At 39.0% G+C, this 24,751-nt stretch overlaps 1 protein-coding gene across 4 annotated transcripts in view; it reads right to left on the bottom strand.

The window, feature by feature from the left end:
• SETD3 (SET domain containing 3, actin histidine methyltransferase) overlaps positions 1 to 24,751 on the bottom strand; it is a 66,851-nt gene that overhangs the window by 3,837 nt on the left and 38,263 nt on the right. For 2 of the 4 annotated variants that reach the window (XR_003532649.1, XM_027673939.1), the window contains 5 exons: positions 11,150 to 11,208; positions 9,157 to 9,271; positions 4,998 to 5,072; positions 2,131 to 2,297; positions 1,389 to 1,474 (listed from right to left, as the gene is read on the bottom strand). Coding sequence is in view for 2 of the 4 variants with exons in the window: in XM_027673939.1 (XP_027529740.1) it covers positions 1,389 to 1,474; positions 2,131 to 2,297; positions 4,998 to 5,072; positions 9,157 to 9,271; positions 11,150 to 11,208 (502 nt within the window). In the remaining 2 variants the exon portion in view is untranslated. Of the gene's footprint in view, positions 1 to 1,388; positions 1,475 to 2,130; positions 2,298 to 4,997; positions 5,073 to 6,218; positions 8,836 to 9,000; positions 9,050 to 9,156; positions 9,272 to 11,149; positions 11,209 to 24,751 lie in introns of those variants that run through there. The other 2 variants (XR_003532650.1, XM_027673940.1) reach the window with 2 other exon arrangements.

The following is a 24,751-nucleotide window of genomic DNA, read 5'->3' on the forward strand; positions in this document are numbered from 1 at the left end:
GTTCAGTGAACTTTTTGATAATAAAAGGAACAGGCCAGAGAGCGTGTCAAGAGCAGTGGAATTAATTTTCCTATTGTTTTGGTAATCTTTTTCAGTAGCAGAAACTTCCTACAGGTGGTCAGAAGAGACATCTATCAAACCTCACACAGAGAAGAAAACATTTAATCAGCTCCTTGACATTAGACAAATTCCATTAATCTTTCAATTAATAAATTTCACTCCTGCAAAGCAGTTATCACAAACTTGTTATCACTAAGAGCTTGCATGTAGGTTCTTGGTATTTTCTTATACAGTGTTTAACACGTATGAATAATCTGAGCACAATCATATACCAGAGAAATGCAATTAAAATGTTCACTGGATATATTTTCCTTTCCAAGCCAAAATTCACTTCCTCATCAGCATCCTAAAATTTTCTTTACTTGAATTTACTTCCCAGAACTGTCAGGCAATTGGAATAGATGACTATTGTAGCTCCCTTCCAAATGAACTATTCTAATATATTCTAATTTCTTTATAAGTTCTAGAAGATGAATGACAGGAGCAACTGAAGACTTGACACTAAATAAGGTATGCTGGTTTTATTAAAGAAAGCAAATACAGCACATGCAAAAACTCAACAACTTCAGTATTCCTACTGGTACTAAAATCCACATCACCTGCACAGTTTCCCTAACTGCAAGAGAACTCTCTCACTGTCATGACAAATTGTCTCATCTATAACCTTCAAAGCTACATCTAACCAGCAAGCAGTCATTATGAATATTATGCACAAATTAGGTGAATATTTATTAATTGCATACATATTTTTACCCCACAAAAAAAGTAACATATGAGTACAAAGTACTCTGCAAACAGTACAAATACAGTTTGCAAGTACAGAAATTGGTTTTAAATTAAGAATTACCAAAATAATGAAAATACTCAACTTTGAAATGTCTCTTCCATATTTCTCCTACAGTACAGAATATTCCAATTCCATACTTAAATGCTTCCAGCAGTGATGGCTAATATGCTATGATTTTAAGCATGTAAACCCCTAGGCCTTGCATGATCTTGTTCCGTGAACTATTTTGAAACCTAAGAACTAGAGATCAAGCTTGAAAGTTCACTCATTCACAACAGCCTGAGAGATTAAAAGAAATAAAAAATTGTATCATCTCATGCTTTAGGAGTTACTGGAATATTCCCTCAGAAAGTATAGCTAAAAATTGGGTTTCTCACTAGCTTATAGATTCCTTTTTAACTTAAACTCCTCAACTTTTCCGATCTTCTAGCTTAATGTTTTATATAAATGTCTATCAATTTCTGCACTAATAAAATAACAACCAAAAAATCCCCCACAACAAGACAAACATTAATTAGGTTATCTTCATAAAACATCCTACCTTCACTCATACAAAACACTCGAAGGAAAGCCAAAAGCTGGGCAGAGATTGCAGGCTCAGTGGCGTGCAAGGCAAAAACACTAGAACTAATAAAAGAAATAATCATACAACAACAGTAAATGCAAGTTAAATTGTCATATCTTTGAACTTATTTCAACATAAAAGATCTTAAAGTAAACGTACTGTTACAAAAGTAACTTTAAAAAAAAGTACGTAATATTAGTTCAAACTGAAAAGCTTCCCTAACCTGGGAAATTGAAAAGAAAAGAAATTTCTGAAAAGAATAATTATCTCTACAATTTTACACTTAAAATTATTTTACACGGCTTTCATAATAAATTCATGAAAATGCAATGTTTCATGTCTGCTGCTCCTAATAGTACCCTCTGGACTGAAAAGACTAAAGGAAAATGCTGTGATTCACATACTGAGCATTGTAGTATGTCTGCAAGGGATAGAACAGAAAGAAAAACCACAGATTGCTTCAAATTAATCCTTCCTCTGTTTTTGTTAAAATGGTTATTAAAGCAAAGGCTTTTTTCCTTATATATGGTTCAAATTAGATGATAATATAGCTCAGAGAACTTCTGTAAATATTATTACAATAACTTTAATTTGCTATACAAACAGGAGAAACATTACACCTAAGAAAACTATCACAGAACAGTCTTATATATGCTCTACTGGACACTATATACCTTGGAAACGTTTTAAAAAACCCATGGCATTGTGTTTTACTTACGTTGGGATACCAGCACGAGCTAAGACCTCTGCCTTCATAGCATACAGCCTGTCACTTTTACTCACGCCAAGCTTTATTTTCACTCTGTCATGTGAATTATTATCAAAGAAAAAACCACTGTGGATCACAAATTCAGCGTTTGACCGAGTGCCATAAAAAATGTAAATCTAGAAGGATGAAAAGAGAAGTGAAGGGACAGGAAAAAAGCTTAAGATCAGCTCACAAAACTGACATAATTTGAAAGTTATTTCCCAAAAGAGTTACTATTCTGAGTACAAGGTATATTTGGTTATATAAAGAAACATGCTTTGTTTTCTGGTATCGATACAAATGGTGTATATAGTGTGGCAATTATACTTCAGAGGTAGATTTAAACATATCCATATAACAGAGCCTTTGAGAGAAGTTCTTATTCTATACTTTAAAATAAAAATGACTTGTTTTCTCATGCTGTCATAAAGTATCAGTATATGGAAATAAGCTTTCAAAGTCCTATGCCTTATAAAGGCTAAAAAAATAAAAGACAAGGAAGGCGCCTTAAAAGAAATGGTGTTTCTGGAGTAATTTTCCCCAACCAAATGTCCACCCAAAGGAGTAACCTATACTGCTGATGGATCAACTTTGCTTTCATTTTAATGTTACCTTAAGCTATGGATATACCACAGCGTATCATACAGAGAGATCTGAGCTCTGTTCAGGCAGTACTTATTTTTGCCTTTTACTCTGAACTCTTTTATCTAAAGCATACAGGTTACATTATTTCACATTAAAAAAAAAGTTCCTAAATATAACCTGCAGAACGTGTTTAACTCAGGGCTAGGCTGTATGAAGTGCATGCATGGGACTAGAGGTCAGAGTAGCAATTGTCTTCTCCCACATCAAGAGGATATTTTCCCACTTGTGTTTGATATCAGAATTGTCAATTAGAAAAGGAAGTTTCAACAGTTACAGAACTCCTTTCTGAAACTCAGGGTACAGCAACGCTCTGGATGCCTGCAAGCTTCCATTTCTCTCTAGCTGACAGGGAAAGGCACAGTGCTCTCTAAAGGGCTCAATAACAGCAATGATGCCATTCACTTTCTTTGTTTTCAATTTTATATTAGAACTATTTATCCTAAGCACTAAATGCTTAAGGATGATATTAAATTATAGTAAACATTATACTGTAACACACTCATATGATGAACACGTGACCTGCCCAGGCATATTAAGGCACTGAAAGAGTTGCTAACCCTCTCAAGTTTTAAAACTAATGTGATACATCTCATATTAAACTAAAAGTCACATATCATGCGTAGATTATACAGTATGCTCTTATGCCCCACGACTGTTTTGGAAAAAAATCCAATTAAACAGAATGAGAAAGTTGCTTTATTTCAGGCCAGTGTTTATGGATTCTGTGGACTTTACTGCCTCACATTTTTTAGTAGTAAAAACATGGATCACACACTCTTCCTGCTGAAACTGTAAGAAATAACATCTGTACAGTATGTTAAAGGACTGAAGCATTATATAATTACAGTGCTTTAAAGATGTCACTAACAGTTAAAGTTTGCACAGAAATTTAAAAAAAAACCCAACTCTGATAAATAGTAGACAAAGTGAAACTACGAAAATAAAATTGAAATGGAGGAAGCCTCTATAATTGAAATGGAGAGAGCGGCCAGAACAGCTATATGACACATCCATTGCCAGCTGTGGAAAATTATAAATTGGATCACTTCTGGAAAAACTGTGGACCCCTTTTAACTCACCACACCACTGTTGGAAAAAACAGCAAATATTTGACTACCATAACAAATTCTGAGAGCAAAAATACACAATCACTGTAAACCCCAGCATAGCAATGAGGATAAATATACCTCTAGGAAGACACATTAAAAAAAAATTCCAGACACTTTCTTGCTAAAAAAGGTAACAATACATAAGAAAAACAAAACCCAAAATACTATCAATTGTAAAACTGGCAAGATTATACAGCAAATGTAATAACTCAGAGACTGAGTTATAAAACATTTCAGGATGTTTCATAGACAAAGCCTTTGTCTGGCCATGCTGACTGCAGTTGCACAAGCAGTAGGAAAAAAAGGAGTGCTACTACACTTGAGGGTTTAGGCTGGCTGCTGACACAGCACAGGAGATTTCCTACACTCCTGAAACCACTGCTCTTCAGCGCATCACTAGTTTGAACACTTGTTTTTGTTTCTTAGCAGTTCTGATCAAAATACTGGATTCTGAACTGTTCCATGCATCTTTACAAGATTCTCCCTGTATTTCAGGGTGAAGAGGTAAAGGACATGCATGCCTGTGTGAGAGAGAGGGAGTATATTTTTAGGTCATTTCTTATTTTCACTAAGCATGACAATGACAACATGGGTAAAATGACTGGCAACTCTACTGTATTTCACCTCTTAAATGAATGAACACTAACAAGAAACAAGCCAATAAGATTGTTAAGAAAGACTCTACAATCCACTATTGCAGACAAAGTGCTGCTCCAAATGCAAAAAATATTTATCTTTGGTCCTTTGCATATGTCCTTTTTTTAAGCTCCTCCAGAATATCAAGCTTGATGCCTGTGTATGTGCACTTACCAGTGATTAAATATTTCAACTAGTTCTCTAAAATTTGAGGAATCAAACTCTCCTATAGTTGGGGTCTACCAAGTGATAGAAACTATTTTATTCTGAAAAATGTACACTTGTTTAGTTTGGTACTATTTTCACACAGAATTAGCTCAGCATATTAAAATGCAAATGTAGCAGGGTTTAACCCACACCACTCTGTTATTAAAATTTTGTAGGGAGTTACCAAGTGTCCACAGAACTTAATGAAAGAACAATTATGTAGATAACTGTTCACACTACCTGTTCTCCAGCCTTGAAATCCTGAAGTGCCACACATTCACACCGGTCATCTTCTAGATTGTAGCCTGTAGTGATCTATCCAAGGAAAGAGTGACAAAAGCACTTTCAGCATTTTATATTTCTCTCTCCCACCATTGACAAAATTTCATATTGGAAATAGATATTAACAATAGAAATTGCATACATTTCTTTCTCTGCATGACAGAATATAGCTGGTAGTGTTGGCTTTACAACTCCTGAGCAATCTCTTTTTAAAAAAATCTTTGCATTAAAGGAAATAACCTACCTGAAGTGAGCAGAAGGCTCTGAGGGAAGTAGCCTCCATAGGCCACAGACAAAGTGCCATGCTAAAGCCAGCAGCTTGTTATAAAGTTCTGGAGCTTTCAGTCATTCCCATGAGGCCCAAGGGAGCAAGGCACTGACAGCTCTATATGCTGTGCTTTATCCTTCAACTGCCAACACATTTTTGATCTCTCAATGAAAAAGGATTAGATAACTACGGATCTTTAGGGGATACAATCTTCAGAGAATTATAATTTACTTGAAAATAATCCCTTTATCTAAAAGTTAAGTAATACTCTTAAAATGCTAAAAGGATTTTTGTGATGGTAGCAGGCAATGGAAGAGCATAAACTCTCTTAACAAACCTGTATTTTTCCAAAAACAATTACCAAACTGTAAAGGGGTCACACTAACAAGTAAAGCTATCCTAAAAATGTAATATTTTTATAAAGTGACAAACAACATGTTTTTGAATATTATTGCCAAAGATGCAGCCACAGGATGGAACACAAGCTGCTGAAAAATCAGAGAGCAACTTTTATGGTGGGTAGTCTGAATTCAGCACTGACAGAGCTAACTTATGGAAAAATATGCTCTGGGCCTGGGGAAAAACCTGGAAGAAGCCAAAGATTCTCTCTCAGCCTTTGAAAATGAAAACATACATTTTTGTAACCTGGCTGATGTGAGCTGCAGTATACCCTGATTCCCATCTTGGATGCAGCTTGTCCAAAGACAGAACTCCACAGATTATATTGAAAGCCTGGTTGATAGCTTACACATTAATAGTTTTGCACTGCTTGCATCATCAAATGTGCATTTGTCAGCCAAAACAGTGCTTTCAAAGTGAGCCTGGGGAACTTGCCTCCGATGGAGCAAATCCCAAATGGCAGCCCCAAGCACAGGCAGCCCAGCCCAGCAACACCTGCAGAACTCTCTGTGTGTGGGTGCCACCACTGCAGGTCCACTAATGGGTTCGTGGTATGTTGAGATCAGAAGAGACCATGAGAGCCATGGAATACAGTCCACTGAGAAACATAAGCTGTAGTACTTGAACACCTTTCATTCAAAAAAAGGAACTCTTGACCTATCCTGAAATTTTCTTAGTGTGGAAACTCAATGAAATATTTCTGAATGTGAAAAGTCCATTCCAGTCCCTCGAAATGCTGATGGAACAGGAGGCTTTCACAGACTGGGGAAATGTCAGTATTTTAAGAGGAGCATTCTGTCAGTTTAAGTATGCTTCACTAGAGTACTGATTTTTTTTTTTTAATTTATTTTTGCCTTTAAAAAAAAGAAAAATAACAACGCACAAAGCCCAGCAGCACTTCTGAAAGATTTTTCTACAAAGCATAATGGAGTGCTAGACTCTTATTTCCTCTTTCTTTTAATAGCAGTCACGTAAGAGAATTAACAGGGTGTTTACTTCTCTTCCCACATGATAGCTGACAAATTGCATCCCTTCAGTTTATTTCTGAAGCAGACTGATACATGAATTTCAAGTTGTGTATAAAGCGTGCAATAGTCTGCTTGGTCAGTGATTAAGGATGGACCCAGCCCAACAGGCAGAATGTAGCTTATTCAAAGCTCTGTCAGAACTGGTAATCAACCTCTGACTGTCAAAATACAATCCCACTAAAGAATAACAATGAGAAATGCAGGAAGACAACCATTTTGAAATAGTTCTTAGAGGTAGGTTGATCTAATTAATAGTGTCAGAAGCAACAAAAAGCTGGATGGACCTAGCTCCAGTTAAGATCCATAGACCATTTTATTATCTAGCTCATGGAAAGAGGCCCTGTGGAATAAAGCGAGAACAGGGACATACAGTAGCTGATTGACTCGAGAAGTATTTCAGCTCTACATTTGGAATAAAGTAGACAGGGGTGCATTCAGTGCCATCTTTTCTTACTTTCCTGCAATGAATAATGATTCCCTTCATGTATTTTAAAGGGTTAGATTAGAGCTCAGTTCACCTTCATCTCACTCTACAATAATATAAACTACAATACAGACAGCTTACAGTTATCTTAGCAGTTTCCCCCCTCCCATTTCTAATAGTACATGGCAACTAGCACACAACAAAAATTGTTTAGTAGGTTTTCTTAACCCATTAGTAATAATACAGTTTTCTATCCTTCCTATATGTATATCCACTTAAACTATTTTCTGTAGAACTATTAAATAAATGACTGAAGTCTTTACATATATACAAAACATTTAAGTTCAGCACAACCCCCCCTGCCCTTTAGGATACATTTCAGCATAAAAAAATGCTTCCAGTCCTGATCTACTACTGTATTAGCAAGTTTGGCTCCAGAGGCTGGCTCTATATCAAACCCATTGTTAAAAAGCATAATAAAAATAAAAACTACTTTATCAATTTAAATAGAAGTTTGAATGAGTAAAACAACATAAATAGCTGCTCTTTTAATATATGCTACTTAATTTTTTCCCTCCCAGAACCTTAATTCTCTTCCTTTTTCCTCTAATCCCAACTTTGAAGGCATTCATTAACAGTTGTCTAATGAATACAGACAAGTCTCTGCAAAAGCATCTGAAAGAGATGCCCAGCAGGAAAAGGGTACAGGAAGTACTGATGCTTGCAGCTACAACTTGTATTATAAAAATACACATTTCTAAATTTCAAGTAATTTTCTTTATACTGGAGACTCTCATATGAACTTTATTTCTAAATCAAAGCTGTGAGATTGCATAACAAATAGGCAAAGGCAAGAACCACTGTTAATGAACAACATGTAATCACCTTGCAATAAGGAAAAATAAATAAATAATAAACCCCAAACACTTGCAACTTCGTAGCCAAGCCTACCGTGCTGTAATTGGTACAGTCATAGTAACACTAAATTAGCTAAATGTCAAGTGAAAAACAAGTTGCTTTACAATTTATTTATTTAAAACAGACTTTACTTATACCAACAACACTAACACATGCTGCTATCCTAATGCTCAGGTCAACTTTCCCACAAAAGGACCAGATTACTTGAATAGTATGGTCATATTCAGTGCTTACAATAAATAATACTATCTACTGAAAACACAAATAGAGGGTATGAATTTTGAACTGTATATGAGCATGACTAAATAACATTGATAAGCCATCCTCTTCTGGGTTTCTTCATTTCAGCATTAACTGGCCTGTTAACGATACCAGGAACTCATTCTCTGAACTGGCGCACATAAGCCAAAATGTCAGCAGGTCTGACTTTCTATATACATATGTCGCCTTTTAAATGTTTAATATGCCCTAAAGTAGTATTTTTGCATTTTGTTTCTTTGATGTACTAACAGATGTACTGTTTTTGTTGAACCAGGCTTTGTTCTTCTTGTTGCCTTCTCCATAACAAGACTCTTTGGGCACGGTTAGGAGAGCAGGCAGTATTTCTTAGTTGCAAATCTCTAACCACTTTCCCTAGCTACAAGAGGCAACCTCCATCAATGTCTGCTTTCTGTTCTCAGAACAAATCTGTCCAGCATTGTGAACCATTTTCAGCCCATCAAAAACAAAGGTCCATGTCAGGAGACTATTCAGGCTTGTCTGGAAAAAAAGGTATTAACGAAAACTTTTAAAAGTATGTATAGGTATATAACATGCATATAATACCTAACTTTACACAAGTATCCAATCACTTGTAAAGTTTTCTCTAGATGAACAAAGCTCTCCTTGAAAAGCTATTGTAAGACATTTCAGAAACTGACAAACCTTTCTTTCAGATATTGGGGTTTTAGGGTCACTTGGGAAGAGAATATACCTGTGTTAAGAAGTATAATGCAAAATATTACTAAACTGTTCTACAGCACTTGAAAGGCTTAATACTTAAGACCTAAAGTCTTTCGGCAACACTGAATAAATCCTTACCAGTCCATTAGTATGATTACACATGTCCCACAAAGGTATCAGAGCAAGTGTAACTCTGGAACCATCTTCTGTTGGAATCTGGTTCTGCCGTGTCATAACAGAGGAAACTGCCCATCTGCAAAAGTTAAAAATAGTAGATGGTCAATGTTCAAAACAGTAAAAGAAGATTGGCCATAGTCCCACCTGAAGCAAGCATTTAGACTGGGAGTTTCCAAACTTAGTTTTCTTAAAGATCACACTGACTACAGGCACTATAGAAGGCGATATAACTTGCAGGAAAAGCAGCAGCTGCCAGGTTTCCAAGACATGCACATAGACCAAATGCCCTCTTCTGTGCTGTTTGCAAGAGAACCTTCATACCTTCCATTGGTTCCATTCCCCAACCAGGATCCACTCCTATGTCACCTTCTGCTTCCCCAGCCCTTCACTGCACACGTATCTCCCACTACACATCCCAAACCTGGGGTCAGCTATTCCTGCAGGTTTCAGAGCAGTTCACTGCCCAGCAGCAGGAGCTCTCATCTGTGTGTAGACTCTTGTAAGAGCCAGGGTGTATTCTTCCACTCACTCTCTAAAAAGCTTATGCACTGAGTGAACTGGAAACCAGTGTCACCACCTGACACATGCATGGTATTTTGTTAAGTGTTTCTCTTCAGTTTGCAAGCTTTTGGCTTAGATCAGTATTTTGCTAAATTTTCTGCTTAACAGAATTGAGAGGAAAAAACATCTGCAATATTCCAAACAGATATCCAGGTAAAAAGTATGAAAAGAGCATAACATAGTTTAGCACATAGACATCATTCAAAACTCTTTTAAGTCAGGTTAAGTAAATTAAATGACAGCTACCTATTCAAACATAAAAATCTTTATAAAAGCTTAACATTTCAGTATTTTCTAAAATTTCATTTTTTATTTTATATCTGACAAAAAATGAATATTAAACATCAAAGGAAAAAAAGAATTTTAGTTTCACCATGGTCTGGCCTTAATTCATAGATGTGTTGCGGGTTTTTGGAGGGGAAAAAAAGAAGGAATGACACCAAGAGAAGGTCAAAATAAATTTAATTCCCACAGACTCCAACACTAACACATATTTAATAAACAGAATTAGACTTCCAGAAGGATTTCTTCAGAAGGACTACAGATTGCTTAGAAAGACAGTGTCTTTCTAATTTCTAATTTCTACCTAATTTCTAAAAAGAAAGTTAAAACTGTGGATAATTTTGATAAACAAACACTGTTTGAAATATAATAGCAATATGTTTCTTGTTAATTGTTGTAATTTGTCTGTAAAAGTTTAGACCACTTCGCATGTAAGTTGGCGTGTTTCTCGGTGACCCTGTAAGCGAGGGAGGCGTGCTTTCGAAATTCCACTTTCATAGACTTACCCAGCAGTACAACTAGGCTAAAAAATCCCCTCATGAATGCCTTTTATTCATGCTCTTTTAATCATTTAACAGAATTAAAGCTCTCATTATCTTAATTATTATTCTTTTTATCTTAAATTTGTCACCCCTTATAGCACCTCCAAGTGACACTCATGCTTCATGTGAATAACTTCTGTTCTCCAGCTCTCCTGTTCAACAGCAACAGCTCTACATATTAGCTTTTACTACTCTGTGGTGGTAAAGGCTTTTATTAAAAAAAAAAAAAAGAAATTAAAAATAAATTCCCCAAACCCCAAAACTCCTGCAACATCAACTGAATTATTTTCTTAAGAAACAAAGAATTACCTTAGTCATCTCAGACTGTGTGTGCCAGTTAGCTAAATAAACTGCTCATAATGACTATTCTTCTGTAACAATTAAAATCCACATATGTATTTTATTTTCTTCTTCATTAAGGAGGTGTATTGGTATCAAATCCTACACTTAACATTTCAGTAACAATAGGGCTTTCCCACCAATGAAGAATTTCCAGGGCCCCACAGTTTACCATATTAAAAAAAGAAAAGAGAAGAAAGAAAAAAAGATGAATTAAAAGACAGACCAACCTGTAGTCGTCATAACTGAAAGAATCCTTTAAGGGCAGTTTGCTGGCATTAGGATGGGTCTGCAAAATGTAAGTTGCATAAAAAGGTGAAAAGAGGAAGAAAAGAGAAATCAGAAATCAGTCAGCAGAATTTCATTATTTAGCTGCCTAACAGATCCTAACAAGAGCCAAATGAAGCAGGAGGCGTCCAGCCGCGCTACAGAGGGATCATCATGCTATTATGCTCTCATACATCACTGTCAACTTAATTTGTTGTGCCCAGCAGCCGCCATAAATCTGTTTCTTCATATTTCAAGACTGGAACCCACAGACATTGTACAAAAATAAAAAAAATTTAAGGTGGACTGAGGATGTGAAGGTAAAACAAAATCCAGCCTTTGATGCACAGCGGAGGAAAGAAATCCCACAACAAGCGTACATTAGTTTGCACCAACTTCCACATTTTCCTCTCCTCTGGGATATCAGTAAGGTATTTCACAAATGCAAGAAATATTATACAAGATTTTCAATTCTCCCTTGATACCTATAATGGTGTTATTCAGTAAAAGTTGCACTATACCTCTGAAACAAAAACAGATTAAAATATTTAAATAGCTCTGGTGAAAAACACTGATTAGACAGTATCTACATAAAGCCATCTACACATACTCCTACCTAAAAGTGGAGCCATGTCATTTGAAAATGCATACTGCAGTTGTCATTAACAAGCAAATATTTAATTTCTAAAGGCTTTAAGAATGTGTGATACCTGTTACTTTCCTGACTACTTAACTTATTAAAAGTCTTGAAGATACAGGTACCTTTAAGCCCACATTCACACATTTTCTTTAGAACTTTGTTCCAATTCACAAATGGAAAGCCATAATAGCATAAATTTTAACCTTCAGGTTCAATTAGGTCTCCAAGACGAATTGAAGTAAATGATCAAACGGTTATTTCAGAAGATACAAATGATTTTTTGCACAGCTCTATCTTCCCTACGCTCTTAATGCATGAAGCTCTATGTAGTAGCAGTTTTTTACTCTTGATGCATTAGCATCACAAGTGCGTGGTAATTTATCATTTCTCACTGTAATGTACTTGCTGGCACTGTGTGCAGGACAGTAGGGGATGAGGTAAAAGTGGCTCAAACCGTAAATCAATTAGAAAACAAAAGCTTGTGCTCAGTGCGCAATTTTAGGCAAATTACATATTACAAAAGACTGCCAATTGGGTGTGAGGTCCCAGGTGGCTGGTCTCCCTCAAGCCCCTCCGGTTAACCCTTTGGATGGGCTTTCTCCAGAACACGACTGAAGTTAACAATTCCAGTGGCTCCTGTCCCTCCCCTCATTCTTTTATTTTTTCCTTTTACAGCACTCTGCCTTTCCGTATGATTTTCACTCACATCGATGACACGGTCATTGCATAACAAATCCCTTCGAGTTTAATTGTAGCAACACATTGCACAGAGTTATTTCTTCTCACAAAAACGTTCAGCACAAGCCCACGACTGAGACCCAAACTAAGACATTTCAGGAGGCACCTTCGCTGTAGTTCTGCACCCGAGTCCAGAAATGAACGTGGAAACTCAGCCTTCAGCTGGAAATAAATCTTACAAACAAATGCCACCGTATAGTATTGATTTATGACAATTTAATTTCAACTTTTATTGTTAGCATTATTAATTAATAAACAGTAGCTTGATAAATTAAGCAGGGGAAAACCATCAACAGTGCGAGCATCAGCCCCTCCGTTTCCCTTAAGACCGCGTTTCCACGCGGTCCGTGGCGATCGGTGCGAGGACTCGGGGTCTCATTCTGCACCTCAAGTTTTCAGAAGACATTTTACGCTTAACCGCCCGGATGGCCCTCGGTCCGTTCCCTGCAGACCATGCCCTCATCCCGGTGTTCGGATCCCCGCTCCCGCCGCCCCCCGGGCCGTGCCCGCGGACAGCGGCGGCCGCGCGGGCCGGCACTGCCCCCTGCCGGCGGCGCCCCCACAGCGCGGCCGCTCGGCCCGGCCCGGCCGCGGCACCGCCTGCGGGGCGAGGACACACAGCCCGGCCGCCTCCAGCGTCCCCGGACCCTCGCTCTGGATAACGCATCTCCGGGGTAAGCAAGGGAACCCCCGCCCGAGGCACCGCCTGCGGGGCAAGGACACACAGCCCGGCCGCCTCCAGCGTCCCCAGCCCCTCGCTCTGGATAACGCACCTCCGGTGTAAGCAGGCGAACCCCCGCCCGAGCGGGGTCCGGCCGCTTCATCGCAGGAGAAAGACGCTGGGAACGCAAATACCCCCGTCTGTCTGCTCTGCCCTCTCCTGCTCTCCTCCCACCCACCAAGCAGCGGCTATTAGCAGAACGTGTTGTTTTTGCAAGGGCAATAATCACCATGGTCATAATGCACTAGAAGTGAAAAGGCATCACAGAGATCTGCGGTGGGCTCAACAGCCTAAAAGCGACGGCTACAGACATTCCCTGTGCACAGCTCCGGACCACGCTCCGCACCCGGGAGCGCCAGCTAACAGCTTCGACCCAAACTTGGAGCAAACAACCACAGGATGCAAGATATATACATGTTGTCATTGTCCTCTCTGTGACAAACGTGTATCAGATCAGTGGATTGCAGTGAGGTCAATTGTTCATTTGACACAAGCAGCCCGTCTGTAACATTCAACTTGAACACCCAACCCACGGGGCAAAGATTCTGGATGCCACAAAATGCTCTGTAGTCCTCCCCATTTGTAAATCTGTGGAACTTAGGTACTGCCCCTATATGCACACCAGCTGTATGTAATTCACATAAAACCAATAGTAAATTACAATAAAGGACAAAATATATGGTCTTAAAAAGACACAAGGCAGAATAAAATCCCAGTGTATGTAATTACCATATTTATAGCATTCCATAGTACAATATTCTAGTAGCTATTTTAAAGTTAAGATATGTCAGCATATTTGGTCATGTTAGATTTCTGACTTGGTCTATTTTACTATGTAACTTAAAAACCCTATAGATTACAAGAATCTGAAGACACACAAAAAGGAACAATATTCTGATTAAAAATTTGATTTAGTATGCAGCTTCTCTTTATAGTCCCTTGGTAAAAAAGAAATCTCCCTAACAAACACTTAATAAAACCTGTCAATATATCTAGAAAGAAAAATGACACAAATGCATTAAGTATTAAATACCCTTGAAAAAAGTCACATATTCCATGAATTTTTGATGTACTATCTTGACATTAATGTAAAACCTTGATATTTATAATTGACAGATATTTAATAAAGTATAGAAGATGACTGCTGCATAGCATGCAAATTGCTCAGACTGATCAAAAAAGATACAGACATATTTAAACTAAACAAACACTTAATACGTAAAAAAATCAGATCTAGCTTTTACAGGTTCACGCAGCTAGGTCTCTACAGATTAGCTTTCAAATGTGACATTATCCACTGCATGAACCCTAATTTTAACTTACCAAGTCTGTATGAAGTAGTTTCAGAAAGTTGGGAGGGGAAGCTTTAAATAAAAAATGGGAACATGAAAATGTGAATATATTCATTTAGATGCAGGTCCTGACATTCTACTGAAAGAGTTATTATAAAGAACAAATACCATCTATTTCGTTACCCTTTCTGTGAAAATATTGTCAGAGCTGGCAATCAGGGTGATGACCACTGCAAAAACAAATAGTGGCATGCTGAATTTCATTTTCCTCCTGATGCTGCTATTCCTAAAAAAAAAAAAGGAAAAAAAAATGCTTTTTTCCCCTTCAGTGTTCCAAGCCTTCTTTGAGACATTTGGAGGATATCTCAAAATAACCAGAAATATTAAAAAGTAACAGTGATTGCTGCCAGATTGTCTGCAGCCACTGTGGAAAGAGACAGACTGTTATTCTAGTCACCTAAAACATTATCAGACTAGAAGCCAGTTACTCAGTATGGCAATCAGAGGGGGGGGGGGAGGGGGCGGGAGAAAAGGAAAAAAAAAATTAAAAGGACACTTCCAGACATTTTTTTCTCTTTCTGTGAAGCAGCAATATCCAGGGGTTCATGTCTCATGTTTAATGTCTCACAAGTAAGCAACACCCCCCATGCGCCATAGGGGCCTCTGTGCCAATAATTTCCCCATCACATTTTTGGATGGACATCACAAGATAATGATTCTCAAGTCCCACAGACTAGATGCTCGGGGGCTCCTCCACTTTTGAGAGGACTCGTTTTCATTTGAATGGCATGAAGGCTGCAGCAGAGAAAGGGGGGGTGCCTTTCTGGCTGAGAAGCCACATAACCTTCACTTCTGCTGTCCAGACCCCTGTAAAAGAGTGGCCAGACTATCAGAGGCAGTAACCCCCTATTCAATCATAAAATGCTAAAGCTCATTTATCAGAGCTCCTCATCTTGATGGGCAATTTCCATTAAAATTAGCTTAATATTTGCTTGTTTACCAAGTGATGCAAAGTACAAGTCCTATTACTGTAACACACAATAAAATGTCTCAGTAGAAGGTAAATTTAAAGTTTACATAGTGTTAAATCTGTGTTCTTATCTACACTACTAGATGCCTTGAAAAGAGCTAATGTATTTTGATGTGGTCATATTGACTAGTATATTCCTTTGTGCTACTAACCCTTGTATAATCCAAGTAAAACAAAATTAACTGAATCACTGAATGTGATCAAAGTTAGGGTTGTTTTTTTTTAAAAGGCACCACCCTTTAGCTGAGATAAAATGACCATCGGAGTCACCTACTACTCCACTGTAACACCTAGTTAAAAAATAAAATTAAAAAAAAAATCCTTGCTTTGTTTGGTTTCCTGAGCTTATAGACACAGAGATGCTTGGATTTCTGTGAAGAATATTTCAAGTACTCAAAAGTCCAAGGCAAAGTTGTGGGCAATCACTGCATCAGTATTACGAAATCAAATTTCAGTATTTTCAAAAACCTCTTGTATCCCATTGAAGTGGAGACAGCTCCATTTCTTCATAATATTGAGATTATACTGCACTCTCCTCACAGCCCCCAAAACACTATGGGTGCTTGAAACAGTTAAAGCCCAAACTAGTCTAAGCTTCCACCTTGTTAACTTTCATTCCTTTGAACATAAACCCCAAGGGTTAGTTACTTTTGACCAAACAATTTTTTCCTCCTCTTCTTTGCGGATTCTCCCCTTTTCAATGTACTCATTAACATGGGGAGATTTCGTTATGAGCCTTGGTGGATGCTACTTGATGGTTTCAGGCCAATGTGTAGGTGTACAAAAACACAAACACACACACTTTCAGGGCCAGAAGCAGGAAGATCTGTCAGCATTTGCTGGTTACTGTCCCTTTCCCAGCTCTGGAAATCCTTTGAAGCAGCAGCCTTGAAGAGAAACTCCTCTCTGTGGAGCTGCTGAGGCTTTAACTGCCCTAAAGCTAAGTAAAATAAAGAATTCAGAATGGAGGATCCTAGCAATCTACAGGGAAACAAGAATTCACTTTTTCCATTGGACATACGCTGCCTAACCTAATGAGGGAAGTCAGTTCACTGTACAGGACAGGAGACAAAGCCAAAGATTATTTCACTTGGTAATAACAGTTTATAAGTACAGAGGGATGCTCTGGAATTTTCAAACAGCCCAATTCATGAAACACTAAGAATAACATCCACAAACTTGTGCTGTTATATGACTTTTTTAAGGGAAGAGGGATGACTCTACTTTGCAAAACCTAATAGAATGAATCTTAAAATAAAAAAGGTACCACAGGATTGAAACTTATTAAATCTAAATAACATTCTTGCTTATTCTTTATGTCAGCAATTTTTATTTACTTTATGCCAATATACACAAGAAAGCACTGTTCCAGACTATTAGGGGATTCATGCAGCGGAAGCAAAGTGGAATGACTCCTTCTGGTGCAATGGAATTTAACTGCACAGTCCCTTTTTCCGTACCTTCTACCTGTAAAAATTGTTCTTAGTTAATGAAACAGCAGTGTCATAACAGACACTCAAACCATTAACTACTAACTCAAGAGTCTGAAGGACTGACAGCCCACTTCACATGCAAAGTGGACTTTACGATTTGGTTGACAGAGTACACAGAAACAATTCTGAATTGACTGCAATTGAGTACCCTGCCTACAATCCCTTGGCATCTCCTTTATTAAACAGGCAAGACAGCAGTGGAGTTCTCAACATCCACTTCTTGATCACTCCATTTACAGAATACTTAACATACATAATTCTGAAATACTAGTCTTTCCTAAAATAGAAGACACTCAGGTAGGGTATTTAAATTAGTGACCAAGTTTTCTTGTCCTTTCACAAAACCAATTAGAGCCCCATTTAAGGGCTGAAGTGGGGGAAGCCAGGCTGAGACTGGACATGTTTTGCAGCGAGACAGACTCTCCACTTGTTCCCGTGCCCATTCATGTAACAGAAAGACACACTAGGTCCATTATCTCCTGTGGTAAATCTCCTTATGAAATATGAGTTTATTGTTCATTTTGAGCCTTAGATTGATAGGTTCAGTCTGCAGTGCTTCATGCACACAGGTACCATAAGACAGCTACAGTAAATAGCTTCTTCGCAAGGGTCTATGTCTCCATACCACAACATATCATTTACTCTTTAGGTTGTCCCTGAGGTATAAGGTTTACCTTGAGCATTTTTCATTTCAGCAAACATTTTACCTTGTTAATTTCAGGAGCTGGACTTTGATGATCCTTGTGGGTCCCTTCCAACTCAGAATATTCTATGATTCTGTTAAGTGCAATGCACAGGCACTATGTTCATGCACAAATTCATCCCACAACTCTACTATTAATTGAGCGAATCACAAGCCACAAATAAAATGCTCTGATGGAAAGCCTGAAGCGAACTTCTTTGAAAGGACAGGGACAGTATTTTTCTATTCATAACCACTTCACAACCAAAGAGTTTCCTAACAAGCACCAATATTATGCAGTATGGTCAAAGTTTGGTTACCTGTGAATCAACTACTCAAGCTTACAAACAAATCATACCAGGAGCCATTTAGGTGGAAGCTTGGATCATGATCATCCCAGCTGCAAAACTGCTATGACACATGGGGCATGGTAAGTCCTGGAATCAGATGTACTGGGACTACAGTGGCACACACATCCAAAACTAAAAACTTGTCATTTCCTTTTCAACTCACATTCAAACCGTAGTACAAGAAAATAAACTTTGGTTTACTTAGCAACATATCAATGTCCTACTGTGTGGAGTATTAGCATTGGGTCTGACTGAAGAGGATAATCCACTTTGTAATTTAGTTAAATTACTAATTTTAACAAAGATAAGTACCCTGTATAATTTTGCAGTGCTTAAAGAATACATCCTTTGAGTATTTCACTCTAAGAAACATCAGCTTGTTATCATATTTTAAATTTATGGAACATTTGTAACTGCTGTTATATCAAGAAAAATATTGAATCTGCACAATAAGTACAAACTTTATATGAGAAAGTATACTTGTAAGTGCATGATAATCTCCTGATGTCTGCTGAGGCACTCACTTCCACAACAGACACAGACAACATCTCCGGGGATAAACTCAAATGTCCCGGAAAGTGCAACTCAGTTAAAAAAATAAAAATAAAAGCAACTAACAGAAAATCAAACAAAAAACTGTCTCCACTCTATTGGCTGTAAAAAGAGATGCTTATCTGCATTCTCAAGCAGAAGAATGGTTGAGAACCCCATCTTCAAAAAAAATGCCTTAAAAGCCCATAATACTAACAAGAGAATGTATTATTCCTCCCAAATGTGATTTAAACTGTGCAGAAACAAATTTTGTTTTGCACTGGCATATATGCTTTGAAGTACATCTCTGCTTCTCTAGAGGAAAGCAGGCATTTAGGTGAGTATAACAGAATCCAAACCATCCAGAATATAAAATAAATTAAAACCTACTGATTAGGAGTTCTTAAAAATGACTGTACAAAGAAAGATAACATCTATATCCAAAATGAAAGATACGTTTTATCCTGTCTGTCCTCCAACTTAGAAGCATTTTGACTGTAAGAAATAGCAGACTTCAAGTAGGACGTGCCTAGGCCAGCACGGTCCAACTGGCGCCCATCGCCTGAATCTGGACCACAGGATGCCTCCATATGGCCTGCCACCTTTTCCTTGGAGGAGATAGGGAACAGCTGTTTGAGGAGCAAACGCTGCCCGAACAGCCAAACACCTCCTCCTGTGTCCGGCTGGCTCAAAGCCCAGAGCTGTCGCCGTGTTCCTGTGGAAGGCAAGGAAGGAACAGGGGAAGGAGGCAGCAGACCTCCCACCCACGTAAGGACTTGAGCTCTTCATTTGTCTGAGGGACAGACGCAACCCAGCAAAGCCTGGAGCTGCTTCTGAGATGGAGCGGGGCAGCCACAGGAATGGCCCAGCGAAGCCCCAGGATCTGCTGTTACTGTCATCATAGCCGGGGGTGGGATATACCAGAAGTGACACAAGAATCAGGAATTTGGCACACGCTCGCAAAGTCTAAACCACCTTACAGTCGATACACTAAGTGGTACAGTACAAGCATACTGTCAATCTTCAGCTTGCTGCCAGCAAAACAGATTAATACAATATTTTGGCCTTCACAGAAGAAAAACACAGAAAAACATAAATATATTCCATTATTAACTGCCTATTGATTTATTATTGATCGAGCAGAACAACTGAGGCACTGAAATTCAGACAAAGCAAATTAAATAGCAACACTATTTTACCTTTGTAGCTACCCACTCCATGCAATTTTAAATCTCTCCTTAAGGTGACATGTATAGCAGAGAAGTAAACAAAAGGTAAAGATTTTACAAGGTTTACAACTGTGCCATCTTTCTTCTACCCATTTTTCACAGTGTTGCTGACATCACTTGTGAAAAAAGCTATTTGACTGGCATGCCGATGAGTATAAATCAAGTAGGGGGGAAAACTGAGAATCCTAAAGACCTACCTAGTAGAGAAGCAAAACAATTCTGCTTCCAAATACATTTGCTTTTGACTGCATATTGGTTGAACTCTTTAGAAGCATTAAAATATTCTCTACTATATCAACTTAAAAATAATAACTTCGAAACATTTGAATAAAGTGTTTTAAAAGGCAAGATACTTGTCTGCATTCAACTCAATTATCATTTAGCACACGAAAGTTAAATGGTGGTATCTTCAAGCCAAGTACAGAGAGACACCAGACGTTCTACTTCACGCTGACCTGGAAAATCATATGCTTATTGCAAAAGGATAGATTAAAAACAGCACAGAAAAATAATGTAAAAGCAGCATAAGTCATATTGAAAGCATCATCACAACTTCAAAAACTGGTGTAAGAATTAAGCTAGAGATGTGAATTCTCAGCTAATACAACCAATATTGAAGAGTTTCAAAGATGCTATAATATTATTTTGAAATCTAGAATTTGATGTGTTAAACATCCTAACTAAAATGGATATTCCAGTCTCCAACAGCTAATGACTGGATTTTAGAATTTCATTCATGCTAAATCAATTAGTCACATTTTATATGAATAATAAATCAAATTTAGTATCTGATCAAAAGGGATTACAGCCTCCAGGAAATTAAGTTCTCTGTCCAATACGGCACATAAACAGATCAAAACATCTTTGGATAGATAACTGTAAAGCTTGTATTCACAATGGGACTACAATAACACTTTCACAAAGTGTCCAGATGTCAATACACACTAGTCAGAAAACTAGTATGAATGTGTTCCTGTGGAATACTGGATGAAAGAAGACTACAGATAATCTAAAAACTTCAAACAACTTCTACCAAACAGATTCTATATTAAAAAAAATATTTTCAAAAAGGGTGTGATTCATGGGGCAGCTTCTGCCTTCTTGAGTAAGAGTAGCTTGACAGAAGGCAAAGAAAGCACTGGCAAGTATTTGCTCATTAACTTTTCTAAGAAGTGTAAAACCGAGTCAAAGAAAATTAAACTTACTTGTTAAAATGTTACTTAAATAGGTGACTTTGCTTTCTCCATTTGGTTTAATTCTAAAATTCTTACTGACCTTTCTTCTATTGGGGAGCCCAGTGCAGGACACAGCACTCTGGATGTGGCCTCACCAGAGCTGAGTAGAGAAGGATCACCTCACTCGACCTGCTGCCAACACTCCTAATGCAGTCCAGGATACCATTAGCCCTTTCTTGCTGCACGGACATATTGCTGGCTCATGTTCAACTTGTCCCCAAACATACTAATGGGATCATTTCACTCCAAGTTCAGGACTTTGCACTTCTTACTGAACCTCATCAACTGGCAGCCAATTTCTCCAGCCTGTCAAAGTCCTACTGGACGGCACCTTCCCAAGGACTGAAGTGAGGCTGACAGGCTTGTTGCCTAGGTCCTCCTTCTACCCTGAGGACAGGAGGCATTTGCTTTCTCCCAGTCCTCAGGAACTTCTCCCAGTCATCATGATCACTCAAAGATCATCGAGAGTCATAGAGTTTGTGTTGGAAATGACCTTTAAGCGTCACCTCGTCCAATCCCAACTGTGATGAGCAGGGACATCTTTAACTAGATCAGGTTGCTCAGAGCCCCATCCAACCTCACCTTGAATGTTTCCACTAATGGGCATCTACAACCTCTCTGAGCAACCTGTGCCAGTGTTTCACCATCTCTTCCTTAGATCTAGTCTAAATCAACCCTCTCTTAGTTTAAAATTATTACCCCTTGTATTCTTGCAAACAAGACCTGCTAAAAAGTTTGTCCCCGTCTTTCTTATAAGCCCCATTTAAGTACTGAAAGGCTGCAATAAGGTCTCCTTGCAGCCTTCTCCAGGATGAACAGTGCCAGCTCTCTCAGCATTTCCTCACAGGAGAGGTGCTCCAGCCCCTGATCATTTCTGTAGCTGTCCTCTGGACCTGCTCCAAAAGCTGCATGTCCTTCCTGTGCTGGGGACCCCAGAGCTGGGTGTACAGTACTCCAGTTGGAGTCTCACCAGAGCAGAAGGGTTGAATCACCTCCCTCAACCTGTTGCCCACTCTGCTTTTGATGCAGTCCAGGGTACAATTGGGTCTCTGAGCTGCAAGCACACGTTGCTAGGTCACATTGAGCTTCTCACCCACCAGCACCCCCAAGTCCATCTCTGCAGGGCTGCTCTCAATCCCTTTAACCCACAGCCATATTGACAGCATGGCTTGCCCCGACACAGGTGCATCACCTTGCACTTTGCCCTGTTGAACTTCATGAGGTTCCCATGGGCCGACTTCTCAAGCGTGTCCGGGATCTCTAAATGGCATCCTGACCCTTGGGCATGTGAGTCACCTCAAAGTAACATCAACCAGCTCCCTCAGCACTTGTCAGTGCATCCCATCAGGGCCCATGGACTTGTATATGCCTGGTTTGCCTTAATATTCCCTGACCTGATCCTCTTCCACCAAGGGTGGTACATCATCCTTGCTCCAGCCTTTTTTCCTGATGAACGGTACCTGGGATTCCTGAAGGCTGGTCTTACTAGTAAAGACTGAGGCAAAGGAAGGCATTTGGTACCTCAGCTTTTTCCATGTTCTGTGTCACCAGGTCCCCTGTGCCATCCAGCAACAGGCCTACATCTCCCCTAGTCTTCCTTTTGTCACCTATGTACATATAAAAGCCCTCTTGGTTGCCTTTGACATCCCTTGCCAGATTCAATCACTGCTGGGCTTTAGCTTTCCTAACCACATCCCTGGATGACTGGACAATGTCTCCATATTCCTTATAAGTTACCTGTCCCTGCTTTCACCCTCTCCATGCTTCCTTTTAGTGTCTGAGTTTTTGCCAGGAACTCCATGTTCATCCATACAGGTTTCCTGGCATTTTGGCCTGACTTCCTCCTTTTTGGGATGGAATGCTCTTGACCGTAAGGAGGTGATCTATCCATATTAACTACATTTCCTTTCTTGGGTGCTTCTTCCCTCCAAAGCCTTAACCCACAGAACTCTTCCAAGCAGATCCATGAAGTGGCCAATACTGCTCTCCTGAAGCTCAGCATTGTGACCTTGCTTTTTGGTCTGCTCCCTCCTCTCAGGATCCTGAAATCTACCACCTCATGGTCACTACAGCCAAGGCTGTCTTCAGCCTTCACATCCCTGACAAACCCTTCCTTGTTTGTAAGTATGAGGCCAATGAATGGAAGTAGCACCTCTCCTCCACTGGCTCCTCTACTGCTTGGACAAGGAAGCTGTCGTCAATGCTCTTCACACACCTCCTGGATTGTTTATGCCCTGTTGTGTTGTTCCTTTAACAAATACCGGGGTGGTTGAAGTGCCCTGCAAACATAAGGCTACTTTTAGCTGTGTGTAGAAGGCCTCATCCCCTCCTTCCTTACTCCTGATCAGGCAGCTTATAGCAGATGTCCACTACAATGTCACCCATATTGGTTTGGGTTTGGATGTTTGTTTGTTTTCTTTACGGACAGATAGTTGGCTGGTGCTCTTCAGAAAAAGCTGCAGTCCCTCAGTGGACCAAAGACTACAGGCTGAAAACACTCTCTAAATCAATGCCAAACTGCCATCCTGGAGAGTCCTGCAAAACTGATCTTTTTTCCAGCACATGAGAGACAGCTACATGCAGATACCACTTACACAGAGTGCCACTGAAGGCATACACTGGCTGCCATGGCAAAAGCTATGGCTACCTAGTGGGCTCTGCTGGTTTCAGACTTATCACTTCAAAGATTTCAAAAATCAACTAAAATTATCATAAAATTGTCTTTTATTTAGGCAGGTAATAACAGCCTTTACTAGAGCCGGGGAAAAGATACAACACTGCTTCAGACCTATTGTGTTCAAACTATAAATAGTTTGGGCCCTTCCACCTTCTCTAAGTGCACTCTTTGTCTTCATGTCTTGTTTTAACTTACAAAAGCCCCTCTGAAGCAGGGCCACACAGATACACTGGAAAATCAAACACGAAGACCCCTGTATAGTCTTTCAAAAGGGGTTCAAACTTGATTGTGTTTTCTTTAGGAATATAATTTCACTGTGAATGTCTGTAAACTATATGGCTCCCTCTTGTGCCTATTATACCACATTTCAGTGTACAAAAATTTTAACATTAAGACATAAATATCTGGGCTTTGTTCACCCTTCAGCAGGCATGCAATGCCCATAAATGTTAATGGAAGTCACATACATACCTTCCTTTCTCTTCCCCTGAGAAGAGAAAACCCTGCAGCTTACAGAATTTCTCTTTGGAACAAACTACAAAAACATCTTGCAAACTACAGGTCTGCAGCAATGAAAGCAGTCTTTTGACCATTCCCTGTATTTTGATAGCAACGCAGAGGCCAAATGCACCTTTAAAGTACATCTGTAAGAAATTTTAACTATTTTTTAGTTATCAAATTACATATGTTTACAGAGGTGTCAGTGTGGTTTATAGAGCCTGGCTAACATGCTCAAGGGTTTATTTTTGTCTGCTCAACATCCCACCTGTTTCTGCTTATCAAACCAGACAACAGTTTAGCTTGCAACAGCTGTGAAATTCATAAATCTGCCCATTCTTCATGTGTACCCAGAATAAGCACTTGGAGAAAGAGTTAGAACTGCAGCAGTCACCCTTATGGAGAAGTTAAGGAAACAAAACAGCACTTCTCAAATAACGTTTAAAACT

Source organism: Neopelma chrysocephalum, unplaced genomic scaffold, assembly GCF_003984885.1.
Source record: "Neopelma chrysocephalum unplaced genomic scaffold, ASM398488v2 Primary Assembly neopelma1_24, whole genome shotgun sequence".
Lineage (NCBI taxonomy): Eukaryota > Metazoa > Chordata > Aves > Passeriformes > Pipridae > Neopelma > Neopelma chrysocephalum.